General features: G+C 49.8%; 1 protein-coding gene across 1 annotated transcript in view; it reads right to left on the bottom strand.

Moving 5' to 3' along the window:
* The window catches only part of Stk10 (serine/threonine kinase 10), a 102,168-nt gene that overhangs the window by 48,555 nt on the left and 31,772 nt on the right, over positions 1–21,841 (bottom strand). The window contains exons 3-4 of the mRNA XM_041676254.1: positions 5,432–5,480; positions 2,380–2,529 (exon numbers count right to left, since the gene is read on the bottom strand). Of these exons, the coding sequence (XP_041532188.1) occupies positions 2,380–2,529; positions 5,432–5,480 (199 nt within the window). The remainder of the gene's footprint in view (positions 1–2,379; positions 2,530–5,431; positions 5,481–21,841) is intronic.

The following is a 21,841-nucleotide window of genomic DNA, read 5'->3' on the forward strand; positions in this document are numbered from 1 at the left end:
AGCAATCTCAGCCTCAACTTCCAACTGCTCTAGGCTCAGGTCGAGCATCTAGACTGCTGGACAGTTAACACTTTTGCCCGGCACTTGAAAGACCTTGGAAGCTGTAGGATTCACCCCGTCTTCCCGAAGGAGCACCCGGGGAAGGCATGCAGGGGCTTGGAGAGTGGAGACCCTCACTCACGGCTGTCACCAGGACAGAGGCCATGTTTGCTGGCGCTCTCAGCCGTGCAGGGCTGACAGGGTGGAATGCGGCTTTGTCACCCCCGCCCCCAGGTAGCAGGACTGAAGGAAACCAGGCTCAAAAGGTGACCTGCCTCTTTGGGGACAATGCAGATCCTTTAGTTCCAGAGGCCACACCCTGCCAATATCCCAGCACCCTGCGCCTGCAGATTTTCTCTCTGCACAGATACAATCCAATTGTGAGTCGAGAATGGGGCAGCTGGAGCCATGCCGGACTTGACAACAGAGAGAAGCACAGGGGAAGGAAACCCAAGACTCCCGCAAATACTCGACCCCAAGGTAGGAGCAGGTACCGAGCACCTGCCCAATAGACGGTGCTGTCACTTAACCTTCCAGTCACCATAGCTCTTCAAGGAGGACCCACTGTTATACCCACACTGCTAACAAACGCTGGGTTCTTAATGGCTAATACTCATCTTTGGACCACATGACAGAAGCGGCAGAGCCAGGATTTGAACCAGGTTCGTCTGAGTCTGGCTACCCCATTTTGCAACCCTATTCTTCTCGCGCATGGCAAATGGTACAGATGTCATTTCCTACACCTACACCCTTCCCTGGGAGAAAGAAGAGCCAAGCAATTCTCCAGGTCACTCTGAGCTATACAGAGATATGAGGGACTGAGGGGGCCCCCAAAGAATTCTAAGTCTGTGGACCTGGCTTTGTTCTTGTCAGCTGTGTGTTCCAGGACTGACCCTTGCCCTCTCTGAGCCCTCTACCAAACGCTTCAGAGCACACCTCTGATAGACTATGCCCATTCTGTTCCCACCCTCACATTACCGCCACAGTTCTCATGGGGGCTCCGTGGTACTGCTGCTGCTTCTTTTTTTTTTTTTAAGATGTATTTATTTATTTATTATATATAGTGTTCTGCCTGCTGGTGTCCTGGCACGCCAGAAGATGGGACCAGATCTCATTACAAGTGGTTGTGAGTCACCATGTGGTTGCTGGGAACTGAACTCAGTACCTCTGGAAGAGCAGTCAGTGCTCTTAACTGCTGAGCCACCTCTCCAGCCCAGTACTGCTTCTTACATATCCCTAACACCCCAAGGCACCCCCTAGAGGAAGGACAAAGGCTGATGCTTCTATGCTGGAAGGACAAGACTGAGAGTAGGGAACGGAGCAGTGAATAAGACATTACTGGGCAGTGGAGCTAGATGCTATCACCTGGCCCAGAACTGAGGTGCCACCCTCTACTCTCCACCTGCACCCCGAGTCCGGCGGCCACTAGGACACATGCACAAGTTCTGATGGGCACCTTGGACCAACGTGGTGGATGTGACCAGATAAAGAGGTCAGAGGTGCTTCCAGGCTATCTCACCTGACCCGTGCTGTGCCTGTGGACTGTATGATAAGCATGCGCTGTCCATCAAATGGCAGAATTACAGGCGTGTTAATGGTGCTGCAGGAAAGATAAGCGCTCAGAGCCACACCTCTGGGAAATGACAATGGGAAGCAGTAGGAGCAGAAGGTGCACATGTGGTGCTTGGCTAAAATCTCAAGAAGAAGCCGGGTGTGGTGGCGTACACCTTTGGTCCCAGCACTCAGGGAGGCAGGGGCAGGTGGATCTCTGTGAGTTCGAGGTCAGCCTGGTCTACAGAGCGAGTTCCAGGACTGTGAGGGCTACACAGAGAAACCCTGTCTCGGAAAACAAAGCAAACATCAATTTTGATACTCAGTTTACTTTCCATCACACTCATGGGTGCATCCGTGGACTGGACCAATAATGTACTGGAAATATTCAGGGGAACCTGATGGCTCAGTGGGTAAAATGTTTAGATGCAGGATCTTCCCCATTTGAGTTTGTCAAACTGGAAGCTAGGGCCAAGCTCTGGCATCATGGGCTACTGCATATACCACACGGTACTTGCCAGCATCCCTGGCCTCGGCTCACAAGGTTCAAGCAACACCTTCACCCCATTTGTCTCTGTGATGCCAAATGGTCCCTGACCCCGGTTGAAAAGCCACTAGAATATCCTGTGGTCCAAGGATGCAGGGGAGAACTGTTGGGACCCTGTGGGATTGAGGAGTCCATACAGGCCTAGGGCCCTTCCTGCTGCAAAGGCCAAGTGACCCCACCGGCCAGGACCTGCAGTTAGACATCTCTTGCCCCTCAAGCCATCATCCAGAAGCCCTTCTTACCCAGCCTGATGTCCCCCTCAAGGGTCATAAGCACATTTCCGGCTTTCAGGTCACGGTGGATGATCTTCTTGCCATGCAGGAAGTTGAGCGCCTCCAGCATCTGGCGGCAGACGACCTGAATCTGGGGCTCGGTGAGGCCTCGGTCTAGCTCTGGAAAAGAGAAGCACTCTTGTCACTGAGTGGCACTCACTGGGCCAGCACCAGGTTCTTTCTCAGATGCCACCTGACCCTACGCCAGGCCGCTGTTCTCCCTAAGGCACAGAAGTGGCCACCAAGGATCAGAGGTCACTTGCTGAAGGGCACTTTGGAGACCCAAAGCTTCAGAATTCGGGTTCACGAAGAGCACGCGGAGATGCAGAGTATATGCGGCAGGGCTCGGGTGCCTTGGTTCATCTTGCTATGGCAAATGATACAGAAGGGACTCATGGCTTTGCAGGCTGTAAGTCCCAACCACATGACATCACTTATGAAGTCCTCGTGCTGTGCCGCATGGCAAGACAGCAAGTGTGCCACTCATGCCCCCGTGGGGGCTGCCTCCCAACCTTATCCAACCCTAACTCCCTCCCAGAGGCCCATCTCCAAACTATTTGTGGGTGAATCAAAGGGTTAAGTTTGCAGCACATGGGTTTGGGGGCACATGTTCAAGCCACAGCACAGAGTGGGTGCTTCTCAGGGGTCAGGGCTTGGTGTGGATGCACGGTGATGCTTAGGACAGGGTGGGCAGAGCACAGACCAGCCAGGATATACAGCAATCCCATCTGAGTGAATAGGAGCCCTAGAGGCAAGAGTGTGTGACCGTGGAACACATGCAGCCCAGGCCAAGGACCCAGAAGAAGCAAGGCTCGGAGGCTGCCATGGTGGGTGGGAGCATCAGGAGATGTAGTAGGGGCCAGAGTCACCAGGTCAGTCACCAGGAGCCTTCTGCATGTTAGCTGGGAACTCTTCCCACCATAGAGTGTCTGGAGACAGAGCTCACCTCTGAGGTTCAAGGATTAATAGACCTGAGGAGGTGGGGAACAGGAAGAACATTCTAGAAAAGGAAATGAATGGTTGTGCTGAAGACACGGTATAGCATGACTATCAAGTCAGGATATATGTCAGGGAAGGTGACCGAGGCTGAAGACCAGCGGGGCCTGACAGAACAGGATTGTGTGTCCTTTCTGTTGGTGGCTGCATGTAGATGGGTATTCAATCTGAAATCTATAGGTGGGTCTGGGTAGCCAGGCATGCCATTGGGTTTGTACTTAAGAGTGTCCCTCTAGGGGCTGGAGCGATGGCACACAGATGTAATTCCAGCTTTGGAGGTGGACGCAGAAGCATCAGAATTAGTTAAGAAGTCAGCACACAGACCATACATATACACAATCCACATACATGTACACATACACACACACACACAAATAAACAAGAGGTCCTATTTTCAGATTTATAACCAAAGATTAATGACATGGATCATGGGCATGCAGAGACTGATCACAAAGCACTCCAGTTTAGGGTAAGGCTTGATTGTCCCCCAAAGGCTCATGTGCTGGTCTCTGGTGTGGGAGTGTGCAGGTGGTAGAGCCTTTATGAGGCAGGGCCTAAGTCAAGGTAAATAGGTAAAGGGAGCCCCACCACCAGAGGAATATCTGGCCTCAGATAGTACTTGCAGGACCTAGGCGTTACAAAAAGAGCAAGGGGCTAGCTTTAATCCCAGCACTCCTGAGACAGAGGCAGGAGAATCTCTGTAAGTTCAAAGCCAACTGGGTCTACATAGTGAGTTCCAGCTAGGACTACATAGTGAGACCCTGTCTCAAACAAACAAGTAAATAGACAGAGAGACAGACAGACAGACAGACAGACAGACAGACAGAACAAACAAAGCTTCCCCCTTAAGCTGACTTTCTGTCTTACCATACTATCTTTTGCATGCTCTCTCCCCATTGTGGCCCCAGTCATCATAGGCCCTTAGAAAGCCTCCCCTCCCCCAACCCATAGTGAACTTTCAGCTTCCAAAACACTTCTTACCAGCCTCAGGTATTTTATTGGAGCAGTAGGAAAAAAAACTAAGACACAATACTTTATTAGCATTGATATCAACTAGCTTTTGCCAAGGACACTGAAACCTGATAACCCTCCTCCCGAGCCCTTACAAAATGCATGGGCACTTTAATGAATGTGGCCCCGAAAGCCCGAGCACAGGGCTGCTGGGAGATTACTGTCTCCCCTCTAAAAAATGGGCTAGTCCTGTTGTGAAGGTCGGCTTGTTCTCATGGAAGTGGATTCCCGACGATGCCCTTTTTTCTGTTTCTCTCACTTACACTCTTCCTTCTGCCTTCAATGTGGAATGCTTGCGAGGTTCTGGGGCCTTGCTTTTGGACTTCCCAGCCTCAGAAGCATGAGCCAAATCAATATCTGTTCTTTTTTGTTTGCTTGCTTGCTTTGTTTTTCAAGACAGGGTTTCTCTGTGTAGCCCTGGCTGTCCTAGAACTCCCTCTGTAGACCAGGCTGGCCTTGAACTCATAGAGATCCACTTGCCTCTGCCTCCCGAGTGCTGTTATTAATGGTGTGTTTCACCACTGCCCAGCAATTTCTGTTCTTTATAACTCATCCAGCTACATGTGTTCTGTGATAGCACCAGTAACAGATTAAGACACTTGGGTATCCCACCCAGTGCCATGTGGAAGGCATAATACATTCTTTTTGTTTTGTTTTTGTTTTTTGTTTTCCGAGACAGGGTTTCTCTGTATAACAGCCCTGGCTGTCCTGGAACTCCCTCTGTAGACCAGGCTGGCCTCGAACTCACAGAGATCGCTTGCCTCTGCCTACCAAGTACAGGGATTAAAGGCATGTACCACTACTTCTCAGCTGTGGCATCGCACAGTCTTACAGTTAAGAAGGCCAAAAGGGTAAGTAGTCAATATAAAGACATGTAGCATCTTGAACAGGAAGTGCTAATCCTCCTTTGGGAGCAGGGAGCTAGAGGGGAGGGAGGGACTGGTCAGAGCTGGCCAGGAGTACATATAGGATTCAGGGCAGGTCTTGCATTACTAGTGGCTAAAGAAAGACTTACCCAGCATGATGGCATCCACAGCTCCCCCAGGGCAGAACTCAATCATGATCTGTAATAAACAAAGCAGAGCAGGGGTCAGGGGTCACGGTGGGCTGGGGAAGTATCCATCTGCCAGTTCCCACCCCCACAGGAGCCTCTGATACCCAGAGAGGATGCTACAGGTGCTTTATCTTTCCAGAAAAGAAAAACCAAGTTGCTACAAAACCCAAAGCTTCAGCAGCCAGGCCTAATGCCCAGCATGCCCCTCCAGCCACCTGGAGTCAACCCTGCTTCCTACACCATCCTACTTCCTCTGCCCTGAGGCCAAGAGTCTCAGAGAACCTCCTCACCAAATCCAGAGTGGCCACAGCCTCACAGAACCCTACGCCAAAGCCACCTGTCAGAGCTCTACCCTAGCTGACAGGCCATCAAAATATCAAGGCTTGGGGCTGGGGGATCAGCTCAGATGTACAGCCACAGGCCCAGAAAGAAGTGTGTTCCACAAAGTCTGTAAAGACGGGTGGCAGATCCTAGACTGGACAGCGGGTTTTCTAACCCCCCAGGACATTTGTCCACCATCCATTCATCCATCCATCCACTCACCCATCCATCCATCTATCCACTCACCCATCCATCCATCAATCCTCCCATCCATCCATCCACTCACCCATCCATCCATCTATCCATCCACTCATCCATCCATCCATCCATCCTCTCACCCATCCACCCATCCATCCATCCATCCATCCATCCATCTCCCATCCATTCTCCCATCCACCCAGCCAGCTAGCCAGTCAAGCACACAGACCTAACCGCACACCTAACGAATGGCAGGCCAAAGGAAAACCAGCAGCAGCTAGGGCACAGGACTGAAGGGCAGTGCACAGTAATCTCTTCCTGGCTCACTCTCATCCTTGCTCTTCCTGAAGCACTCTGAGCAGACCTTTGTCATCTTCCCTGAGTGGAGACACCATCATCATGGACACCTATGGCTACCTTCCAGCTCCAGTCTCTGTGGCATGACTCAGCAGGGGCAGAGTCAGGATCGTGGGCCACCAAGGAAGCTGGATCTCTCTAAACAGGAAAGCCGCATTCATCCATGACCCAGGAGGCCCCCACCAGCCCTCCAACACAGATGGAGAAGGCACTTCAGGAGGACGATGGGTCCCAGTCTGACCTTCTAGATCAGTGGATCCCAACCTTCTTAATGCTGTGACCTTTAATACAGTCCCTCATGTTGTGGTGACCCCCAGCCATAAAATTATTTTCATTCCTACTTCATAACTGTATTTTTGCTACTCTTATGAATTGCACTGTAAACATCTGTGGGTGTTGATGGTCTTAGGTGACCCCTGTGAAAGGATCTTTTGACTTCTAAAGCGTTGTGACCCCAGATTGAGAACCGCTGTTCTAGAGGCTTCTGGTAATGAGGATGGAATGAGAAAAGGCTTTGGAGACAGCCATAGCTGGGCCCACAACCCAGCCCCACATCACCTTAGGGTGCCTTCAACTATCTGGATCATTCCCTTATCTCTAAAAGGGACTGCTGTGGTTCTTCCCCCAACTGTGGCCAGCCACTGGGCTGATGAGCGATGAGCCAGGACGGGACCCACAGAAGGTCAATGGACTGCAATGAAGGGTGAGCGGTCCTGGAAAGTCAAGTGGGGCGTGAGCTGGGTGAGCAACAGGAGAGGAGCAGCAGGTTTTAGACAGTCCTGACCCTGTCAACCCCACCACAAGCCATAGAGAAAGCTGCCACAGAGAGGTCACTTGTCTGTTTGCACACCGCTGCCCACAGAAAGAAAGGACGTGGCTCGGAAACAGCTAGGTCACTTTGTCGGTCCATTAACATTAAACTGACCTTGTTAGACTCTCTCTGATCTGACAACAATGCCTCAGGGAAGTATTCAGCGGCAGATCTGGTATACCAGGGAAGGAAAACCACCACCACTCACTCATCCACCCACCTACCCACCCAGCCACCTGCCCACCCACTTATCCACCCAATCACCCATCCACCCACACTCATGCACTCACTCAATCACCTACCCATTTGGTGTGGGAGAATGGTCTGTATTCTGTCAATTATATTTTAAATAAACTCTGACTGGTCAGTAGCCAGGCAGGAAGTATAGGTGGGACAACCAGACAGGAAGTAGAGGTGGGTCAATGAGAACAGGAGTATTCTGGGAAGAAGGAAGCTTTTTCTGCAGTTGTGAGCCTGTCACAGAAGAAGCAAGATGTGACTGCTGATGTGGGAGTGTCATATATCAATCTGTTGATTTCATTGGTTAAGCAATAAACAAACTGCTAGGCCCATTTGATAGGCCCACCCTTAGGTGGGTGGAGTAAACAGAACGGAAGGCTGGGAGAAAGAAGCTGAGTCAGAGAGTCGCCATGATTCTTCCACTCCAGGCAGACGCACGTTAAGATCATTCCTGGTAAGTCAGCTCGTGGGCTACAGCAGATTATTAGAAATGGGCTAGTCCAGGTGCGAGAGCTAGCCTAGAAGAGGCTAGATAGAAATGGGCCAAGCGGTGTTTAAAAGAATACAGTTTCCGTGTAATTATTTCGGGTAAAGCTAGCCGGGTGGCGGGGACGCAGCCCAGCCCGCCGCTCTTATTTCAACAGACTGCCTCACTGAAAAAGGTACTGAGCCACGTGGCTAGCATAGGCAAGAATAATGGTCTAATATAAGTTATAAGAGTTAATAAGAAGCCTGAGCTAATGGGCCAATCAGTTTATAGTTAATGTAGACCTCTGTGTGATTTCTTTGGGACTTAACGATTGCAGTAACCAGGCAGGACAGAAAACTCAGTCAACACCCATTCACCCACCCACCCACCCACCCACCCACTCACTCACTCACCCACCCACCCAAACTCCTAGGCAGCAGAAAATTGCAGGCGGACTTTTCAGCGTCGCACAGCACCCTGCCTGTAATCTCCACAAGAGACCCAGGGACTCGGTCAACCACTGGGAAAATCAACCAGAGAGCAATGGTAGGAAAGATACACATCCTTGTCACTATGCAGGGGCAGTAGGTGAGATGGTCAGGTGGCTGGCACACTCTCCCCTCTCAGCAACACCAAGTTGACCCCCCTGCTATTGTGATCCTCTATGGGGCTTGGGATCTGTTTTATTCTGTTTGTTTTCAGACATGGTCTCACCTATATATACCTCTGACTGACCTGGAACTCACTCTGTAGACCAGAATGGCTTTGCACTCACAAAGATTCACCTGCCTCTGCCTCCCAAATGCTGGGATTAAAGGCATGCGCCACCAAGCCCAGCTGTGTTTGTTGAGACTCCATGAAAGCTATATGTGATATATGTCAAGTTGTCGCTCGATACAATCACATTGGAAATCACATGGGAAGAGGGCCTCAATGAGAGACTTCTGGATCAGGTGGCCTGTGGACATGTCTTGTGGTTTGTCTTGTCTGCATTAACTACTGCGAGCACCACCATCCCCCATGGGTTGGTCCCTGCCTTGCAAAAGAATAGAGAGAGAGAGCTGAACACAAGCATGCATGCGCTCCTTCTCTCTCTGCTCCTGGCCAGCAGCTGCTTCAAGTTCCTGCTGCGTTAACTTCCCTACAACGATGAAGTGTAACCTGGAATCATGAGCTGGAATAAACCCTTTCTCCTCTAAGTTGCTTTCGTCAGGGTGTTTTAACAGCAGGAACAGGAAACAAAACCACAACACCATCCTCTTCTTACTCAGAAAAAGGCAAAACAGGGCAATCTCTGCCACGCCCCAGAAGCTTCTGCAGGGTTTCCTCACCTCTGAAGCCACTTGCCCGTCTGCCTGTAACACAGGCAATTATTGGCTTCTAGATCTATGGCAAGGATTGAAGGGGTGCTGCCTGGAAACCAACAGGCCCAGTTCTGCCACACTGTACACAGTACCAGAGCCAGACACCCCCTTCTCTGCCAGGGATCATCAAAAAAGAAAAGGTAACAGTCGCTTCTGGCATTCCATAGAAGGGACTGTGATATTGGGAACCTCCCCAAAGTCTCGGTTTCCTCATCTGTCACACGGCACTGAGCTCTGCCTCCCACGGCACTGAGCTCTGCCTCCCACGGCACCCAGGAACACGAAGCAATCCCTGGCTGAAAGGTTCAGCAGGAACACCACACTGCTGCGACACTTCTGCAGTACCTTGAGTAAAAGCAATCAGCAAATGTCCCTCAGGGACCATGGCAGCCCATAAACATAGGACTTCCCAGAACAGCAAGCCATTAGCACACCCTCGGGGTTATCACAAGCCACTGTGAGAAGTGGCCAGGCCTAGGAGGGCCCTGTGCCTTCTCCAACATCCCTTACGCAACACTCATCCTGCTAAGGTCATCCCTGGGAAAGCGGTGCACTCTGAGAGTCTGGCTTTCTTCCTCCTCTGTAGTAAAGAGTTCAGGACTCCTATGCTTCCCCTTTATCTGTATTTTGCCTTGGCTCTGGGAAGCTCAGAGTGCAGTTAGCCGCCTCAGCTCTGGCTTGAGTCTTGGCCTTTAGGAATTCAGGGATTACCCCTGGACTTTTCAGCAGCACAGGGCTGGAGTGGGCGTGGATTATCAACTCCTGGGGCTTTTACACAGCTACATGGGGTTTAAGAAGGAAAAACAAAACCCAACAGTGACAAAGTTTGCTCTCTAATCTACTGCCCGGCAGTCATGGAATCGGCCAACCTTTAGGTTGAAAATATGAGGAACAAACATGTCTGTAATGGTTATTTTTCTTAAACATTTTCCCTAAACAATACAGCATAACAACCATTTACCCAGCACTTGCATGGCATTGGGGTTTGTGAATTATCTAAAGACTGTAGGTTATATACAAACAGACTTCTACAGACCAATGTCTTTGGTGAATGTTGATGCAAAAATAATCAAGATACAGCAAATCATCAGTCAATTGCAAGTGGGTTAGACCTCAGCCAAGAAGAATTCACTCTATGAATGCAAGGATGGCCCAACAGTAATCTACCAATGTACTAAGCTGTAAAAGAATGGGGAGAAAAAGACATATGGCTGAGTCAATGACGCATCAACAATTCTGCTCAGACCACACAGCTCTGAGAGACATTCAACATGCATGGTCCAGAGCATGGCTTCGTGACAGATATCGACCCTGAGTGACCCTGGGCTGGAGGACCTCAGATGACCTCAGATGACCCTGTGCTGGAGGTCACAGATGACCTCAGATGGACCCTGTGCTGGAGGTCACAGCTGACCCTGAGCTGGAGGACCTCAGATGACCTCAGATGGAGGTCACAGCTGACCCTGTGCTGGAGGTCACAGATGACCCTGGGCTGGATGGAGGTCACAGGTGACCCTGTGCTGGAGATCACAGGTGACCCTGTGCTGGAGGTCACAGGTGACCCTGAACTGGAGGTCACAGCTGACCCTGTGCTGGAGGTCACAGCTGACCCTTTGCTGGAGGTCACAGCTGACCCTGTGCTGGATGGAGGTCACAGCTGACCCTGGGCTGGAGGAACTCAGATGACCTCAGATGGAGGACCACAGATGACCCTGTGCTGGATGGAGGTCACAGGTGACCCTGTGCTGGATGGAGGTCACAGCTGACCCCAGGCTGGATGACCTCAGATGACCCTGTGACCACAGATGACCCTGTGCTGGAGGTCACAGATGACCCTGGGCTGTATGACCTCAGATGACCATGTGCTGGAGGTAACAGATGACCCTGTGACCACAGATGGCCCTGGGCATCTGAGCTGGAGGTCACAGGTAACCCTGGGCTAGAGGTCACAGATGACCCTGTGCTGGAGGTCATAGGTGATCCTGTGCTGGAGGTCATAGGTGATCCTGTGCTGGAGGTCATAGGTGACCCTGTGCTGGAGGTCACAGATGACCCTAGCCAGAGGGAAACACTGCCTTAGCACAGAAAACCTCATAGCTGAAAAGTCAAAGTTGCAGGGTATAAAAATCATGTGAATACCACCCAATGTTTGTGAAAGAAAGCAAAGTTGACACAACAGACATGGAAAGACATTCAGGTTCACTGATTGTAACCTGACCTTGTTAAAATGTGACAGCAGTTGTACAGTTAAAATTTTGTTAAGAGGTTGATTCTCAGCCGGGCAGTGGTGGCACACACCTTTAATCCCAGCACCCGCAAGGCAGGGGCAGGTGGATCTCTATAAGTTCGAAGCCAGCCTGGTCTACAAGAGCTAGTTTCAAGACCGTTAGGACTGTTAAACAGAGAAACTCTGTCTTGAAAACACCAATGTGTGTGTGTGTGTGTGTGTGTGTGTGTGTGTGTGTGTGTGTATGTGGCCATCCACTGCTGCCTACAGGCTCACCACCAGCTGCTGTCTACAGGCTCACCACCTGCTGCTGTCAAAGGCTAGGGAATTCTACCAAGTCCTAAAAAAATCTTTTATACAAATGGAAAAACTGAGCATCAGGTTCACAGGGATTTTAAGGAGCCCTCAGCAGTCAAAACAACCTTAAAAAAAGGAGACCACAACTAGAAGTCTCACATTTTCTGAACTTCATCTCAGCTAGAAGGTTGAGAATCTAGAAGCCTTACACTTTTAAAACATAACACAATGCTGCACAAATTGATACAATCTGGTAATGGCACAAAACAAACAGAAGGATGAACAAAACAAACAGCCCAGAAATAATCCCTCATATATATGGTCCAGAGACAGTCAGTTGGGCTGTCAACCCTGAGTATGGTCTTCTCAACAAATGGGGTTGGAAAACTGGACACCCACAGGGAGAGAAAGAAACCAGACTCTTACTTTATACAAACAGTAATGGAGAGTGCATGAAAAGTTGGATATAAGCAGAAACTGTACAGGGCCTGAGAGAAGGCAACAAGAGAAGCTTCATGCCACTAGTCTTGACAGTGACTTCACAGAGTCGACATCAGACATATAGGTGCCGTGACCACGAAAGACCAGATGGGCCTGTCTGATGCGGACACTTCTGTGGAACAGAGGACACAGGGTAGAAGGTGGCCTACAGCCCAGGGACACACCTGCCAACCACACCACTTCCTAACAGGCTCATCTCCAGATGACACAACGAGTTCCTAGAAGCCAGAAGCAAAGGAAACTCCAACAGCCTAACCAAGACCGGCCAGGACAGGAAGGGACACATCTCTGAAGACAAGTGTACAAGCAAACATGTCCTAAACACCAGCAAAGTCTGTCTGTCACACTGCTGTTATCAGAGACAGTGCTATCAGGTGCTGTTGAGGGGACACAAAGGGAGCCCTGGTCCACTTCCAGAGAGGACACAAAGTGGTGTGGCTGCTACAGAACACAGCATGGAGTTGTATGGCAACCAGAATTCAAGAGGCAGAGAGAGGCAGGAAGTTTGAGTTGAAGGCCATCTTGGGGTTTCTCAAGAAGCTAAACAACATCTGGGCATTTATCTAAAAGGATTGAAACCAGGGTCCCAAAGAGCGGTGAATACTTCCATGCTCCCTGAAGCACCATCCAGAAAAGGCAAGGTGTGAAAGCAAGCTCTGTGTGCAGGACAGATGCGTGACACATGTGGGGCGGTTCACACACCAGAACTGCTGGCTTCTAAAGAAGAGAGGAAAAGTCTGCACTATGGTGGAAGACAAGCGTGAGGGAGAGAAACCAGCAGCAGGAAGACACTGCCGACTCATTGATGCCAGGGGCCCAGGACTAAAAACACAGATCCCAGAGCAGAGCCAGCTGCCCAGCTGCAGACAGGGGGACACAGAACTCCAGTTACTCAAGCTGACTGGCTCTGGAGCCCGTTGGCCACACTGTAGCAACAATTTACAATGTATTCTGTGCTTAAAATTGTGTTAAGAGGTTGGTCCTCAGCCGGGCAGTGGTGGCACAGGCCTTTAATCCCAGCACTTAGGCGGCAGAGGTGGACAGATCTCTGTGAGTTCGAGGCCAGCCTGGTCTACAAGTGTAGTAATAGGGGCGGCGGGGCTGCGTCCCCAACACCCCAGCCGCCTGCCCGGCTAGCTTATGCCCCAAAATAATTACACGGACACTGTATTCTTTTAAACACTGCTTGGCCCATTCTCTTCTAGGCTAATTCTCAAATATTAATTTAGCCCATTTCTAATCATCTGTGTGTAGCACCCCAAGGTGCGCTTACCGGGGAGATTCTAGCCTAGTCCATCCTGGGTCAGAGCTTCATCCCGGGAGCGGGGCATGGCGTCTCTCTCAGGCGTCTGCTCCTGAGAGGAAAGCTTTCGAGTCTCTGAGCTCACTTCCTCTTCCTCCCAGTATCCTGTTCTGTTTACCCCTCCCACCTATCCTCTAACCAATAAAATGGGCCAGGGCAGTTCCTTTATTAGCCAATGACCTTCCTCCATCATTTCCCCTTTTTCGGTTTAAACAAAAAAAAAGGCTTTAACATAGCAAAATTACATATAACAAAACAGTTATCAAGTAAAAGTTACAATAATCTTTATCATAACTAAGGAAAACTATTACTAACTATTCTTAACTCCATCAAAGACTCCAGAAAGATACAATACCACCTAAGCAAACAAGAAAAAAGCAACTTTTAAAACTCTAGAAATGACAGAGACATCTCACTGCCTGGACAGTCACCCAAAGTTCCTCTGTACCGTTGGGGCATCCATCTTCAGCCTTCAGGCCCATGGTATCCAGCAGACATTTCCATAAAGCAGGAAAATTCAAAGTCAGTTCTGTCACTATCTGTTGTGTCCTGCAGAATGTCTCACAGACTCTTTCATGAATCAGGAACCCCGAAAGGCCATCTCACCTTTAGGCAAGTTTAGCAGTACTCTCTCTGCGGGTTCTTTGTGTCCAGTTCATGCATCAGTCCAGGCAAGAGCAGTTTCTTGCCCAAATGGCAATCAAACTCCATAAGGATCCTCTTCGATGCCCATCTTCCTCTTGAAGTAGATTGGTGCTGCCAGGAGCAGAGTGTCTCATTGTCATGAAAAGTCCTCAGTTATTAAAACATTAAATGTCCTATTCTGTAATCTTTGAAAGACATGAAGAATGTCTATCTAAAATATATCTCTATATATCTAGAAAATCTAATTAACATGACTACAAGCTTTACTATTATCGATGATTATCCATTAACAACCTATATTTCTTAATTATACAGTGCATATTTAAATGAACTACACAATCACAATACCTTAATCAAAATCAGAAACACTTATACATATAACAAAATTGACCTTAAATCTCTATCAATAAAGCAAAATCTATACTAATGTAAATTATTCATATCTATATCATATCCCCCTTTAAATGTAAAAGAACATTTATAAACATTTTTTGGGAATATGGGCACAGTTATTTCTCTCCAAACTGCTTCCTGCTGAATGCGGGCATCGTTAATTAGGTCTTTCATAGTATAACCTGTGTGCTAGTTTCATCTCAGTTGGCAGTTGAGCGAAGCAATTTTCTGAAGATGTTCACTGCAACCCTTCAGGAGGGCGTGGTCCATCATACCAAATCGGAATAGAAGAAATGAACAGTGTCTCATCCTCTGTGAAAACAAAATAAGAAACTCCTTTCCAAAGTATCATATCCTTAGATCCAAATTCAAAATATCTATGTTGGATTAGTTCAGCAGCATTTATAAATAAATATCTTTTAGCAGCTGTTGCTCCTTCCTCAGCATTCAAATAATTCAAAGAGAGCATAATAGCATACAGTATCAAAATTCTCTGTGTATTTTCCATCTTTGTGCAGCTTTGTTTTAACCTCTAATTTGTTTATTTTTACTTTTAACTCTTTGCTTTTTGGGACAGGTTCTCTGTATCTTTGACCTGAAGTAACTCTGTAGACCAGGCTGTCTTTGAACTCTCAGAGATCCGCCTGTCTCTGCCTCCCAGGCATTCGGGATTAAAGGTGTACACTACTACACCTTGAACTCACAGAGATCTGTTTGTCTCTGCCTTCTAGGTACTGGGATTAAAGGCGTGTGCTACCACACACAACAACTCTCTTCCTTTTTTTTTTTGTTACTTTAAGAACTTTAAATTTTAGTCTGCATATATTTTTAACACACTTCAAACCACTTAGAAATTTTCTTTGTCTTTGAATCTCTCTTTACTGTATATCTCTCTTTTTCTGACCACACGAGTCTTTAATTTACCAAGCAATATCAGTAGGATTAAAGGCGTGGCTTTGCCGGCTGGATCCAGCCCATTCCTTAGCTTTCCAGCCTCATGGCTGAGGTACTGGCTGTAGCCATGTTTACTGCAACAACTGTATGGCATTTCAAGGTCCCTGCCAGCAAGCGAGCTTCAGCAGCCTGTGCTTGCAAACCACACGAACCGCCTGCGTAAAAGAGTCAGAGTTTGTCCTGGCAGGACAGCCCAGAAAGCTGGCATTTTTAAACGGCGCAGCTTTTTTCCTGCTACGGCTGAAAACCGAAAAACGTGTTCAGCTTTTCGTCAACACCATTTAAGTGTTTCGTGGCAGGACCTCTTAATGAGCTGCAGGCTTTGCAGCTAAAGCTGAGTCAGGAAGCTTCTCTTAGATGAGGCGCTTGCTTGCCTCTAGCAAGCAGAGTAGATCCGAGAAATTGTCACTATCAAGAAAACATGCTTTACTCTTTCCCAAGCTTTTTCAGGCTTTCTGTGGATTCAGTTGTCCACGTGGGCGTCAACTGTAGTAATAGGGCGGTGGGGCTGCGTCCCCAGCACCCCGGCCACCTGCCCGGCTAGCTTATGCCCCAAAATAATTACACGGACACTGTATTCTTTTAAACACTGCTTGGCCCATTCTCTTCTAGGCTAATTCTCAAATATTAATTTAGCCCATTTCTAATCATCTGTGTGTAGCACCCCAAGGTGCGCTTACCGGGGAGATTCTAGCCTAGTCCATCCTGGGTCGGAGCTTCATCCCGGGAGCGGGGCATGGCGTCTCTCTCAGGCGTCTGCTCCTGAGAGGAAAGCTTTCGAGTCTCTGAGCTCACTTCCTCTTCCTCCCTGTATCCTGTTCTGTTTACCCCTCCCACCTATCCTCTAACCAATAAAATGGGCCAGGGCAGTTCCTTTATTAGCCAATGACCTTCCTCCATCATAGAGGAAGAGCTAGAGCTAGTTCCAGGACAGGCTTCAAAGAAAGAAAAGAAAAGAAAAAAGAGGTGATCTCTCTTCCTCAAATAGACTCTTGAAAAAAACAAGGAGGTATGGAGACATGGCTCAGTTAGTAAGGTGTATGTGGTACAAACATGAATTCACAAGTTCAGATCCCCAGAATCCACATAAAAACTGGGAGATGGAGACAGAAGGATCCGTGGAGCTTGCTGTCTAAGTCAGTCTAGAACAATCAGTGAGCTCCAGGTTTGGGAGAGAGTGGAACCCTGTCTGAAAAAATAAGGTGTGTGAGTTGGGGGCAGGGTAAAGGAAGAGGACCGAAGTTGACCTCTGGCCTTCATAAGCATGTGCACAGAAAAATACAAACACACACTCACACATATGCCAAGAAAGTAAAACAAGAGCCAGCAAAGATGGGCCTCCACACATGGATGCAGGTGGTAATTCACATGGATGCAGGTGGTAATTCTAGCCAGGAAGGCTTTACTGTCCGTGCTCCCCTTGCTGGAGGGCAACACAGCTGGTCTCCTTCCTCAGTACCTAGGAGATCCTTGTTTCCTTGGCGACCACTACTTGAGGGCACCTGATGGGGGATATGAGAGCAGCCTGGAGTCACCCGCTTCCTTGTGTGGCTGAAGGCCAAGGAAACTGGAAACCACCGTGGCCCACGCTGCCCTTGGTTAGGCTAAGCAGCTGTCTGGGGCCAGGCTCTGGGGCTTCTGGGCTCCACTGCTCTGGCCATTTGTGAATGGAATGGAGATCCATGGGACTTTGGCCCTGCACCAGGCGCCGTTTCAGCAACAATGACAGAACAGGGCGAGGGCGGTGAGAGGCCACCCCTGCCTCACTGCCTCGTACATTCCTGGACAATGTAACCACTGGCAGAACACCCTAGCACCCAGGGGTCACTCTAGAAGACACCCTGCCTTCCCAGATAGCACTCTCTCTCTCTGCCCTGAGCTGTGTATGCGAAGCAGCAGGAACTGTTCAGGCCTGAGGAACCCAGAAATGCAAGTTCTCACACCTCCACCACACCCCCTTCCCTGCTCGATGCTGACCCCCAGCAGCTGGCCAGCTAACAGCGAGTGCCGAGGGTGTGGGCACCCACATACAGCATCACTCCATCCCAGCTTTCAGACTGGCTAACTCGGGAACCTCAGTTTCCCCTTCCATGACACCAAGCACAGCTGGAGTGCTTCTCTCTGACGCCATCCACTAAGCAAGGCTCTGCATGGACAATTCAGAAGATTCCCTGGCAGAGGCTGGCATCGGGGCAGGGACCCAGTACATATACCACCTGCTATGATCAGAATTAGGTGATATTTTATTCCCATTTTAGATATGGGGACCTGAATCTCAAAGTCAGGTCACGCATACGGTAAGCGGCAGAGCCAGAACCAGGATGGGGGCGAGGTGGGGTCTGTGAGAGATCTAGTGAGCATCAATCCCCCTCCTCTGCCTCAAGGAGGAAGCCACAGGAAGCTTGAGTCACAGACCCTGGGTCAGTGAGAGATGGGTCCCTTGGCCTCTTGGCTCTAACCCTTGGGCCCTCCCATTCTACACAGGGACTAAGCAGACTGCTCACTCAGAGATAAGAGGTCAGGATGTCCCAGGTCAGATAAGAGTGGCCTGGCCACCCCAGGGCTTAGGCATTAACTTTTACAGCACCCGGACAGCCCCGCCAGGTACTGCCACAGCCCTAACTAAACCCAGAGACAACTGAATCACACACAGTCCAGAGGTAAACCACCACCCTGCTGACCTGCAAGTCTCTGGGCTTCAATACTCCACCCCTGGCCTTTCCTGAGGCCATTACCATATACTGGCAAGACATAAAAAACTCAGCTGACCAAGACCAAGTGTGAAACTCTTGAGGCCACTGGCATTCCACAAGCTACTTTAACCCTTTCTCTGTCGGAGCCTCTATTTCCCTACCTGGAAAACCACCCTTTGCAGCATCAACAGTGTAGGTCTCCGTGTGATTAGAGTCACTGTATCGCAGAACAAGCAGCTTTGTTGGTGAAAGCTGGGTGGTGTTACCCACTTGCAGGGCCTGGGCCTTGTACAACTGTCCAATAGTCTGTGGGAATCTGGCCAGAGCCCAAAGGGTAGAAATCTATCTACCGATGCTCACGTCCCTTACTGAATGGTGTCGCGTCTACACAGAACCCACACGTCCTCCCACATGCATTAAAGACTCTGGAGAGTGACAGCACCTAATTCAATGGAAATGCTGGGTAAATGGCTCTTCCCTTGTACCATTCAGGCAATACTGACTAAGAACACTGTCTCTCTCTGTGTTCAGTACAGACAATGCAGAACCCGTAGGCACCGAGGGCTAGCTGCGTACGATTAACAAGTGTTAGCTGGATGACTTTAAGACGTCCAGAAATTAGGGCAGAAACAATGCCCTGGGGCTGTGCTAAGCATTTTATTAAACATTCAAAGCCACAAGCAGTCATTCTTAACTATGCTGTATAGACAAGAATACCGAGGTTTGCAGGGTAAGGGACTGCCCCACTCAGCACGTAAGTAAAGAATCGGGAATAAGCTCAAGCTGACATTACTCTAAGACATGGGACAGCTGAACCCTCCGGCCAGCCACGAACAAGCTACCTTTTCCTCTCTGGGCCCATTTCTCCCTGAGGAAGCAGGGCTAGTGACTGTAGCTAGACCCTAGGTCAAGGCTTGGGGGTCTTCAGGCTCTCCAACACAGTGCAGAAGACAGAAGCTCATAGTTAGTCAACCAAAGCCTGAAGGAGGAAGTCAAAAAAAAAAAAAAAAAGAAAAAGAAAAAGCAAGAGTCAACATAAACCCAGCCCAGTCATCAGCTGCAGAACCTCCCCACCTCCGAGCATCGCCAAACAATGCGGCCATTGAGTAGGGCGCCTACACCCACTAGGCTTCCTAGGACCAGCCTTGTTCCTCCATGCCAGTTCCACCCACCACCTTGCAGCAAGCTTGGGTTAGGAATCCAGCTTTCCCTGGTCCTGGGAGCCTTGGAATGAGGCCTGAGTCAGAGGCTGTAACCCTGGTTCTTGAATGCCTGCAGGGGTGGAGGTGGCAACTCTTCCCATAGCCACCCCCACTCCATGCCCTTACTCAAAGGTGCTTGCCCAGGCCCAAGGCATCACTCAGATGGCACTGGGGTGACTCAAGAGCAAGAATGCCTCACCCAGCTCCTAGGTGGACTCTCCCAGAGGTTAGGGATCCCAGCCTCAGGCTCAGAGTCCCCAGAGCTGGAGTCCTGGCCACTGTGCAGGAAATGTGAAGTCAGGGCTGGGCTCAAGCTCTCTAGGGAGGAACAAGGGAGTCCCTTTTCTGCAGGGAGGATTTGGTTTGGCTGACCAGCTGGCTAGTCACCATTTCATAGGTTAGCCAAGAACAGTGCTGGGCCCAGAAAGGAATCAGCCAGTGCTATTCACAGGCATAGCCACCAAGGACTCAAGACAAGGACTTGGAACCCTTCAGACAGGGCACGCAGGACAAGAGCCGTATCAAGATTGTAGCAGGCTCCTGATCAGAGCTGTCACAACCGACAACGTATTTTTTTCACTTTATCATACTTATTTTATTATGGTTAATATGCTTTTCCATGATGACTAGTGAGGCCGGGAATTTTATATACCTGTTGGCCACAAGCATGTCTTTTTTTTTTTCAAAGCTCCTCCCTCTTTTCAATTGTACTCTGGGAGCTTGGCCCAGTGGTTAGCTGTGGATCTCTGCATCTGCTTCCGTCTATTCCTGGATGAGGGTTCTAGCTTCTCTGGGGTTGTGGGTTGTAGGGTGGTTATCCTTTGCTTTATGTCTGGTATCCACTTATGAGTGAGTACAGACTACATTTGTCTTTCTGGGTCCAGGCTACCTCACTCAGGATGATTTTGTTTAGTTCCATCCATTTGCCTGCAAATTTCAAGATGTCATTGTTTTTTTACCGCTGAGTAGTACTCCACTGTGTAAATGTACCACATTGTCTCTATCCATTCCTCAGTTGAGGGGCACCTAGGTTGTTTCCACCTAGGTTCTTTTTGCCACCACATGCAGAAACCTCCTCACAGAGATTCCTGCATTCAGGGGGTCTAGTCTGCTCCTGTGCAGCTTCTGCCGCTATCACTGACTACATAGTTTACTGAAGGTTTCATAGCACTGAGTCTCTGAGAGGCAGGGTTGTCACCAGAGACAGGAGGTGACCACGGGGCAGTAGGCACAACAAGCTGGTACCACCTGCCAGCTCACGGAGCGGGAGAAGTAGTGCCAGGGTCCTGGGTCCCACCAGTGAATGACAACAGACTACGCAGTTTTTGCACGCCTTCCCACGTCACACAGTCTTCACAGAGCCAAAGCATCTATGTGGCCAGGGTGTGCTGGGGCCTCCACCGGGAGCATGCAGCTCTGCCCCTAACTCAGCTCAGAAACTGCACCCTCATTTGTCAAGCTTGGGTAACCGCAGCACCAACCTATCTGGATGCCTAGTGTTCAGCAGGGACACCAAATGCAGCTCTGCCAGCAACACCAGAGCTGCAGTCACTACGGGACACTCGCAGCAACCAGCCCAACTCCAAACAGGTATCCCCTGCACCTACAACTTCCTGACCCATTATGATTGCCTCTGTGTGTAAGCCAATGCCGGCTAGATGAAGAATGGCCCCACCTGCTAGGGGAGGGGGTGGGCGTCAATCCCGTGAGACCAGCCTGTGGAATGCAGAACCCACACAAGTGCTTTCATAATGGGGCAGAGGTCACAAGAGCCACAGAGCAAAGGTTCTCTCGGGGACAACCCTGCTGAGGCCTCCTGGGAGGGCAGCAGGGGAGTGGCCAGCAAAAAGGAGACGCCCCAAAATACAGAACAGAAGCAGTAAACATTGGCCCGGCTTCCTGCCTTGAACTGCGATGGGTCCTTGTCAGGTCCAGGAGCCCTGGTAGAGTGAGGGCAGGTAGGCTCGGTTCTGCATGGGGACCCTTAGGGCTAGAGCCACAACCCTGAGGCAAGTCAGACATCTGGGTGCTCCTGCATAAGGTGCTGTCTAGGGAAGGCTCATGCTAATTCTGAGGCTGGGGCAGCTAGGCTCGCCCTTTCTACGGGAAGCTACACACTCCAAGGCCAGCATAATCCTAGAGAAAGCAAGGCCCACAGGACCTACTCTGCTCCGCCTCTTCAGCTTCTCCTGCCTTTCACAATGTTACCCGTGGGACTCAATCCCAGCCAGCCACTTGAATCCTCAGGGGACAAACTTCATCTGAACCACAGCACCCTCCCTGAGTCTCCAGGAGCCCATGTGTAAGATGGGGGTGGCAGAAGGAAATGCACCTGCCTCAGAGGACAGAGGGGCCTGTGTAACCACAGCACAGAGAGACAGAGAGACAGAGAGAGA

The sequence above is a fragment of the Microtus oregoni genome, unplaced genomic scaffold, assembly GCF_018167655.1.
Source record: "Microtus oregoni isolate MIOR12 unplaced genomic scaffold, Mior012 000027F_ref0000203, whole genome shotgun sequence".
NCBI lineage: Eukaryota > Metazoa > Chordata > Mammalia > Rodentia > Cricetidae > Microtus > Microtus oregoni.